General features: G+C 39.8%; 1 protein-coding gene across 1 annotated transcript; it reads right to left on the bottom strand.

Moving 5' to 3' along the window:
- Positions 1–921: 921 nt before the first annotated feature.
- pithd1 (PITH (C-terminal proteasome-interacting domain of thioredoxin-like) domain containing 1) lies at positions 922–9980 on the bottom strand. The gene is made up of 6 exons (XM_006794428.3): positions 9664–9980; positions 7863–7906; positions 5668–5745; positions 5350–5454; positions 3409–3517; positions 922–1283 (listed from the first exon to the last, which is right to left on the bottom strand). The coding sequence occupies exons 1-6, from the start codon at positions 9853–9855 to the stop codon at positions 1182–1184; spliced, it is 630 nt and encodes a 209-aa protein (XP_006794491.2). The 5' UTR covers positions 9856–9980; the 3' UTR covers positions 922–1181.

Here is a 9980-nt window from a genome sequence, read left to right on the forward strand (position 1 = left end):
TGCTTCAACAACGAGTTTGAGATGATTTGAGCTTTGCGACAACATGGAGCATTTTCCTTCTGGAAGAATTTCCTTCTGTATGTAAATTGCTTTTTAAAAAAATTATATATTTAATTTGCTTCTATTATAGTTTACACATGTAGAGGTTAGTTTATATTATATCGCAAGAACTGTTTATGTGCCACTTTTTTCCTTGTTGACATAAAATGAGCTCATCAGGGCATTTTGGTCATTCATACCGAGCTCACACATTCCTGTAAATGACTCCCACAGAGTGACTGAAGACTCAATTTATTTTTACTAGCACACTATTATTAAGAGTGCCATGGTGTATTTGCAGGAGGGGAAGAGTGTATAGACCATTCTTAATGGTATAAAATAGAAATTGCAAAATGGATGTGACACGTTTATTATAGAGTTGTGAAAGAAAAAGAAGAACTGGAATACTGACTGCAGCTTTATTTCCTTCCTGATTTCATAAACTTCCTTTCACTCAAACAAGCACTGTGATATTATTGTAGAGACAAACGGAAGAGAAAGAAATGTATTAGGTAAGAAAAGGCTCTGAAACACTGGTGAAACATGCCTGCGGTGACAAAAGGATCCAATAGATGGCACAAAATATCTTCCAGTTGATTAAGAACAATTTGCTGGCTTTACAAAAGTCTTTAAAATTGTTTAAGCAACTCCAATAACTTAAAATTGGTATATGTATGTTTATTATGCATGTTAGTTAATAGGTTTTAAACCTGAAAGCCTTTTTGTGTGAGGTGTAAACTTGGCAATCAGGACTTTAATAAAATACAAAAAACAACTTTGTTTGGTTTAATTTTCAGGTTTTAATGTTTTATTTCTGAGTTCCTGTAATGTTATTATAGAGGTGATTATCTTTCAATTGAACTGAGAAGAGCAGACTTTGAGTTTGAAATGTTTCATGCATTTATTATTCGGGTGCTTGTCAACATTAAGCCTTTATTGCCATAGAAATCAGACATAAATCTTAGCACTTCCAGACGCACATAAGCTCCACTGGTCCTTCAGACATCGGTGCTCAGTCCCGGTCGATCTCGACCACCCTGCCAGTACGCAGCGTTAAACTCATCTTTGACTTTGTGACGGTCAGAATGATGTCACTACAACCCTTAACAGCCTCCTCCTCTTCTCCCCGTCTCTCTGAGCTCTCAGGAAATGAAGTTGGTTTGCGGGATGATGCTCTCCACTTTGTGATCTGCAGGATTTGCTGTGGCCTCGTAGTTACAGATGGTCACTTCATGTCTGTGAGCCTTAAGAGGGGCAAACAGGAAGAAACAATTCACACAATGTATTAAAACTGCAGATTTAGTGTTTAAAAAAAAAAAAAAGATGTTAAGATAACAACTCCAAAGAAACAAAGCCCCAAACTAAACCAGAACTGTGAGATGATGTAATCTGGTCCCAGTGTCTGTGCAGCAGTGATGTGTAGTTGGAGACTTGTTAGGGAGACTGTTTGCATTTCACATAACAAAATAGCAGCCAGCACAAGTTTTTCAGTTTAGAGCTACGCAGGCCTGCAGAGCTCAAAATAAAGACAGAAGTCTTTATTTTGCTTTTAGCAGCGACTTGAACAAGACTCTGTCACAGATACAAATGCTGATGAACGTTAAGTTCTCTACGGGTGACGTACGCCTAACATGATACATGGAGGACATGCAAACACAGAACTTAAGACATTAATAATTAATGTATGTGAGAGGCCGTTTGTGCCGCTTCATTCAGACTGGTTTACCCTTTGAGCAGGAGCTAGAGTAAATAGAGACATACATACACTGCGATCTAACAAGCAGTGAGAGCTTGAGGACACTGAGATGATCAGGTAAAGTTATCCAACATTCATTTTGCATGATTACCCATGCATTTCTTTTAATACTTTCTTTTTATTGTATTTCTTTTAACATTATACGGGAGGGGGTGGGGTGTAACAACAAAACAGTACATAAAAAGAAAAATAATAACCATTACCCATGCATCTTAAGGAACAATGTGTTGTACCAACAACACAATAAAGCGGGCAAAAAGCAAAGAGCTTTAAATACTTCATGAAGTGCCTGCAAATGTTTCTCTGCCATCATCTCTCCAGTCATCTGTAAATGCTTTCAGCTGGAGTAACGTCTGCAAAAGGTGCTGATAAATTAATCATTAATTTTCAGTGATTTCCATTCGATAGTTAAATATTTAGATCTTCAGTGATGATCAGGAAGCTAAAGACACCTTTAATCTTAAAATCATCTAAAAAATAAATAGATAAATAAATAAAAAAATAAAAGAAGAAGAAAAAAAACCCGATGGTGCCACAGCTGATCAGTTCAGCTGTGGTAACTTTAAGCGTGCTTTGTAACTCCTTTGATGCACACATAATGCTGTCTACCAAATAATGCATGGAGGCAACAAATATTCAGGAATAATACCAATGAGAGAGAGTGTTTTGTTTTGATAATATGAAATGTGTTTAAAGTGCTATCACAGGATCATGCCAAGTGACAGACACACAGAGACTCTGTAACGTCAGAAAGATGGCAAAGTACTCGGGAATGAATCTGCTGCCCTGAGGATAAGTGACAAAAAAATAAAATAAATCTTGTTTGCGTGTACTAATGATGTGAAGCAAACAGCCAAATCAATCATGGAAATGCCAGAATAAAACTAATGTTATCAGAACTGATTCCTGGAAACATCCACGAGTATAGATTCTCGCACATAAGATGATAAATAAGCCAAACAGCCTCATCCATAGACACTTGTATCCTGTTTCCAAGATGCATAGGTTACAACCTAGCTGTACCCGTCTGTTTATTAGGTGCACCCACCTTAATTTGATGTAATCTAATGTAATTGTCCTGCAAAGGTTCCTGCTTAGGAAAGTGTAAACATGATTATCCTGCAGGTTGTGGTTGCTGTAGATTAGTCACACAGAGGTTACCAACATTTAGTCCTCATTAAAGCTGGAACTGCGAATCTCTCAGAGGACCTTTGGGGAAAGGGTGGAAATGCAGACAACACCCTGAAGGAAGATTCTGCCTCAGTGGATTTTAGAGAACCAGCCTCACTGAGAGAGTTCGAGAAATAAACATCATGTAGTGGAAGTTTGGGTTTTTTAACACAGGTGGGGAACCCCCCCAAAAACAAACAAAAAAACTAACAGAATGGTTCCCCTACATCCGAATCTTCTTATAGTCACTGATAACAGTGGTTCAAAATTATGACTGAACCAGTGAAACATGGGCAAAAAATTAAAAAAACTAAAGCCACAGTCGTGACAAATAAACATGCTGAAATGATCCCCTATAGCACATCAGTTGATCAGAAAAGTGAAACACAGGAAGCAGCTCATCAACACTGCTTTTCTTTATTGTTGCTGGAGTTGAGACTAACCTCTGAATACTCTCCTCTGAGGCCGATGTAGTACACCCGGGTGCTCTCTGCTCCAAAGTTCTTCGAGATGTGGATGGAGAGGTGCTGAACGTTGGAAAAACGAGCGATTCTAGACACGCAGAGAGAACGAGAGAGCCTTTAGTTAAAGACAAAGACAGCAGAAATGCAAATGTACTCCAGGAAAGCCATCATGTGGTCTCAGTGTGAGAACTATGTAATATTATACAAGTCTATGAAAAGAAACTGGCAGAGTGGTGGAAACTTTAAGGATGATGGGATGAAGTAAGCGTGTTCATGACATTTATAATGAGCGTGTTAATGCTACAAAAGAACACAGACAAGCGAAAGAAATGTATCCTCTCATCTTTTAAACACTTCTTTGACCAGATTAAGTTTCACAACAAGTATCAGTCATCTTGGCTCGAACATAACGAAAGCCGTTAGACTGTCAGAGCGATAACTTCGAGTTTCAGAGAGGAAGGAAAGACCAAACCAAAATAAAACCACCACAGTCAAAATTAATGCTCATAACGGCTTTCATAGTCTTTGAAAAATGTAACTAATTTTATTTAAATTTCAATTAAACACAGGCCACCTCCCAACTGGTGTTTTTAACTGAACTTCACCTTCTATTTCTACTCTTAATTAAGTAGTTTTAAGAGGCTGGGGTGAATGTTTTCGTGCCCACACCTAACCAGAGTGAAAATGAAAGAAATCTGTGAGTGGGGAAAAGAAAATAAATAGAAAGTGTATTAGCACGCAAGCTTGTTTCTTCCACTTAAACAAACATGTTCTGCCATCCGTTCATCAATATTTTGGATTATTATCTCAAATTCTCAAGTGATTTTCTCAGTTGTTTGAGTCAGTAAGTTGAAATTTTGAAATAGTATCTCAAAATTTTGACTTACTGAAGGCAGAAAAGGCTTTTTTCAACAGCTGAAACAAGTTTCCATACATGACCGGCAATGATTGTGTGTTGAACCCAAGCAGAGCCTTCAGAGAGCTTTCCAGACTTTTCCAGCATGTTGGAGCTGTTTACTGTCACTAGGGGGCAGTGTCATGAACAAATGAGTCTGTGGGTTACTCTCGCTTGTGCTGTTGTTGATCGTTCAGCCAACTTAAGTCAGAATATACAAATATATAAATAACAGCTGTGTCCAAATTCAGGGGCTGCATCCTTCGAAGGACCCGGCCTCCGTTGAAGGATGCAGCCCCTGAATTTGGACACAGCCACTGTCTTTGAAATAAAGTAAAACTGAGTGTTAAAAAGGAAACGTGTCCACTGCAGCCACCGTCTGTCTCTCTACTGCTGCTTTCTTAAAATCTTTACTGTTTTTTTCTCCTCACGCATTCTTGCCATAATAAAGAACCAGTCAGCATTCGACCTCAACACCCCAGCCGGGCGTGTGGGGATCATTAATTAAGGACGTTCTACACGCTAAACCGTCACTCTGCATAGCCACCTCAAACAGACCAACTCAGTACTGCGAATTCGGCCCAACAACGTAGGAGGTTCGTCTGCATGCTGTAGTTCCCTGAATCTCGGCTGAAAACACACCAACACACACAATTTCTACATTATGTAGAAACGCAGGCAGTCTGTTACGTGTGACGTGAGAACACGCTGGAAAACCTGCTTTTCATGAATCTACAAAAAAGTGAGAATAATGTGATGATGATTTCTCAACTTGGACGAAAATGTCTGTTTAACACGTGCACTGCAGTGAGCGATTTACACATCAAGCGTCTTCTGCGTGGGCGTTTTCTTCCTGCAGCTATTAAACTGGATGCTTAATGTAGCAGTGAGTGTGTGAGTTTTATAGCTCTTCCACAGAAAGATTAACATCCATCTTTCTGGAGTGCAGGAGCATTTTTATGTGTTTTTGTTTCTTTAGTTTTACCGGGTATTACTCTGTCATTTACTGGCGTTCGTGCTCTCACTTTGTTGGGTACTCCAGCTCAGCGGCAGGATCTCTGTTGAGTCTGAAAGCTTGTTCGGGTTCTCTGCCGGTGTCGTCAAAGGACATCTGAGGGATGTTCTTGTAGCTGAAAAGACCCAAAAAAACCCCCCCAAAAGTCCAACAATTTAGCCATAAGACATCACCATCAAGCCAACTTACAACAAAGCAACTAAAATGTTAATGTTTTCCTTTCTTAAATAGAAAAAGTATCATGTCTACGTTGGAAAACCATGTAGATGCACCGCCTCCAGTTTCCATCTACGTTTTCCTGCAATAACTCACAGAGACAGGCACTCACAGTCGTATCTCAGCTGGATGAGAGCTATCATTTTCTCCGGAGATGATGATGCCTTTTAGCTTCACACTGCCAGTAAAACTGAAAGAGATGACACATGGTTACTTTGGTGCAGACGCACACTGAGACGCTGAGGCAGGAGCTGTCATGACAAACAAATGCAGAGCTGGGAAAACAAAGAAATGGTTGGTTTAAAATTACAAGAGTCAGGGCTAAAACTTTACATATAACTGATGAAAGGGGAACTTTGCTGCTCCATATTTTTAATTCAGGGGATCCACTGGAGCTGGACCTGTATTCACAAAGTAGATCCTGGTGAAGTTAATAATGAGAAGTTTTCTAAGAATCCCTCTAATAGTTGGACATTAAATCTGGCAAAGATGAAAGATAATCACAAATTGTTTTATATCTTACATGAACTCCCAAGATAAATACTGAGAGAAGTGTTGAAGAGGACTCGAAGAGGCTGAAGAGGCTCTTAAGCAAAGAGAAAATGTGTAGTGCTGCTGAAAAGCCACTCCAAGTGAGAAGGCAGAATTTGTAGTTCACATAATTCCAATAATTCATTATTAGAGGATTCTGAATGGCTGACTGATTTCAATTGCTGATATTTTCAGCCCAAGTTAGGAGATTCTTATGTTTGTGAATACAGGCTCTGACTAAATGACTGATACAGCCTCTCTGTCCTGAAAAGCCCATCTTCATCTAACTGACCACTTTCAGGAAGCCTGCTGAGGGGCACCTGAGAACTGTGCTGCCTGTAGAAGATGAACACATTAATGAAACTCCGAGCTTCTGCTCGCCCCATGACTAAAAGAGAATCCCTTTAAGAACCAAGGATGTCAAAAACATTTAACTGTTTATCCATTACTTAATTACTTTGGTCCTTATCCAGTGGGGTAGTGGGGTCTTTAGAGGGCTGATTCTGGCCCACGGGCCTCTTGTCCTTTGAACCATTTGTCATGTCTCACATCTGCAACACATGCATTAGTATGCTACAGAATTCTGATGTGCAAACAGCAGCTCTGACAGGGCTGGGCGATATGACCCAAAATTCATATCTCGATATTTTTTAGCTGGATGGCAATATACGATATATATCTCAATATTTTCTTTAAAGCCATAAAGTAAGAACAAACAGAGTTCTTAGTCAAAGCTGTGTCCCAGATGTCACACAGGCACTTTTATGAACATACAGCATAGATGTACATGAAAAAATTACTCAAAAATAAATTATGAGCATTTATTATATAATAATGCTCCATAAATAAAAGAAAACAATGTTTTTGTGCATAACAAAAAGCTCACAATTGTGCAGTCAAAATGTAAACTAAAAGATGCTGAGCATAACAAAGACAGATTTCACAACTCTCTGTTCTCAAGTTCTACTGCGTGGCTGACAGCCTGGAGTTTGAAATCCACTTCATAACCACGTCGCTGAGCAGGTGCCATTTGTGGTCCTTATACACACACAATACGGTAATATAACGTGAAGGCACAGTACGTATTACTCCGTGAGGCTCCTGACTACGGTAGCCGTAATGCTCCTACAATCCATGAAGCGGTGCAGCTCCGTAGTCCAAAGTCGTACTAAAACATTTTTTGACAGGTTGCTGAGCACCGTGTACCACATAGAATCGGTTCGCGGTCAGTAAGCACAACCAGAATTCATACACAAGGCGCGCTGTCAACTTTTGAGAAAATGAAAATCATTGCATGGTGTTAGCGTGGTTAGCTCGTTAGCGCGGTTAGCTCGTTAGCACGGTTAGCTCGTTAACGCGTTGACGCCGTCCAGCCCCACGCACTGGGCGATCAGCGGTAACTCGTTAACAGAGATTTGCCCCGTTAATGCAGTTATGGCGTTAACGTCACGCTGACAGCACTATAATAGTAATTTCCAAATGTTTTCTTTTTACTTTTCTTTTTAGAAGTATAATACGGAGCCCAGCAAGGGACATGGGAGAAAAAAATTACGATGAACTTTTGCGAGATCTCGCAAAACTAACTCGGGATCTCGCAAAAGTCGGTCTTAATTTGTTTTTTCTCCCGTGTCCCTTGCGGGGCTCCGTAGTATAAAAAGTATCTGCCCGCAGTTTTAATACACTAAATCACATTGAGACGCATACAGTGTTTTTTGTGTCATACAGAAATAGAAGAACAGGCATGGTGATGATGATGATTATCATTTTGGGACTTACGGTATGTTGAACAGCAGCTCTTCATCTGCGTCACTGTCCACAAACTACAAGCAGAAAAACAAGGCGTCATAGTTACAGAACACAGAGGCAGCCGCAGATGTTTGCGTTTGATATGACATCACCAGTTCTGATTAAGAGCTTCACTAAAATTAAAGCGGACACAACAATGTCTCATACTGAAACTGTGCTCAGGTGAAAAAAAAAAAGCAGACAGCTCTGTGGGACGTGTAAAATCATAAACAACAATATTCACAAAGCAGGTCGGCTGATCCCTCCTCAGCTGTCCCGAGGCTTCTTGTGAAGCTCACAGAGTCAAATGTGGCTTATTTAAAAAAATATTTTATAAATGACATATGAAAATATTACATATCTGAAGTCAACAACAGTGTTTTTGGATCTGTAAGACTGTGTGGGAGGTTTCATTAAAGTCCCTGTTGAGAAATTCTCAGACTTCAAGGTGTTTTCCATTTAAATGTGACTCATTTTGTGATTGTTTCAGAAAACAATTTTTTTTTAAAATCACCTTTCATGATTTTTAAAATGTCCTTTTGAAAAAACCTCCAAATACGATCAGTTAACTGTGGTGAAAAATATACAGTTTTTTCCCCACATTTATTCTCGACTTCTTAAAAGACTGAAAACATTGAAACCCCTCAGCTGCAGATTTGGGTCCTTGACTGTTGACTTGACAGGTCAATTTGGGTCCAGTTTTGGTGATATTTTTTTCTGCTGCTCTCTGCAGTAATTTCATGCCTGACTTTGGTCATTTATGGTTATTTTGCACTTTTGTGATCCTGTCATGTTGGTCATGTTGTATCTTACTTTGATTGTTTGAGGCCATTTAAGTAAATTCGTGGTTATTTCGAGTGTCTTTTTGGTAATTTCTTGCGTCTCTGTGCAGGTGCTTTGAGTCTTGTTTCTGACTTTTGTGCTCACTTTACCGATCACTGATTGTTTTACGTCTCAGTTTGGTTGCTTTACCCATTACTTTGATTATTTGTGGACACTGTGGTCATTTTGTGGTAACCATTTTCTCTCTGTTTTTAAAGGTATTTCTCTGGTCAAGTTTCACTCTTTGGTCATTTTATAAATACCTGTGATTGCTTTGAACCTCTATTCACTTCTTTTGGTTTTACTTTGGATATTTTGAAGTCACTACGCATCCGATTTTGCTTATAATGGTCATAATGTTATTCTGTCCTACGTTAAGGCAACTTGGAGCTTCTTTTTGTGGTTGTTCTTTGCATTTCAATTTTTTTTGCTCGGGGGTCACATTATATGTCTCTGTGGTCATTTGACATTCTTCTGCGTTTTTTTTTTTTTTTTTTTAAATTTATGCGAGTCTTCTGTGATCATATAATGGTTTTATGTGCTAATTTGACGCTTTATTTGTGGATAATTTATGTACCTCTTTGGTCATTTTATGTCTTTTTGTTGTTTAATTCTAACCATTTTTGATGCTCTCTCTCTCTCTTTAAGGCAATTCTGTGGTCGTTTTCTCTTGTTGTGATCACTTTGTGATAATGTTTTTTTCTCTCTTTATAACCATTTTGTTTCTATCAGTGTCTTTTGCGCGTGTTTGCTGCCCTGCTCCTGGTGGACCCATTTACAAACCAATTACAAATCAATACTTTACCTTCATAGATCAATATCTAGTAAAGTTACAGGACTTGAAGTCAAGCTGCTGACTCCATGACCAGGCTGAACCTGCACCTCAAAGCTCGGTAAAGTTTAGTTTGGATATTGCGCAGCTCCGCAGCGTGCGCTCTACCTGGACACCTGCCCGGGGGAGAGGCGTTACCTTGTTCCGGTCGTTCCGCTGGTCCCACGGTTTGAACACCAGCTTGCCGTCTCCGTCCCGGCTCTCGTTGAGACACTGCAGCTTCTCCAGGTCGATCTTCTGATACAGTCCGTACTCCAGGCCCCTCTCCGCGGGCTCGTGCTCACCCTCACACCCGCATCCGTGCCCGTGACCATGACCGTGTCCGGACATCGTGGCCGGTTTCTGTTAATCACTCCGGGTAGAAATAAAACGTAGCGTTCACGCTGGAGTGTTTCTATAAAGTGAAATGAGCTCAGCAAGTTTCACTTGGAAGCGTGTAGTGACGTCTGCGTCAA

This window comes from Neolamprologus brichardi, chromosome 22 (assembly GCF_056152115.1).
Source record: "Neolamprologus brichardi isolate AB-2024 chromosome 22, ASM5615211v1, whole genome shotgun sequence".
NCBI classification, from domain to species: domain Eukaryota; kingdom Metazoa; phylum Chordata; class Actinopteri; order Cichliformes; family Cichlidae; genus Neolamprologus; species Neolamprologus brichardi.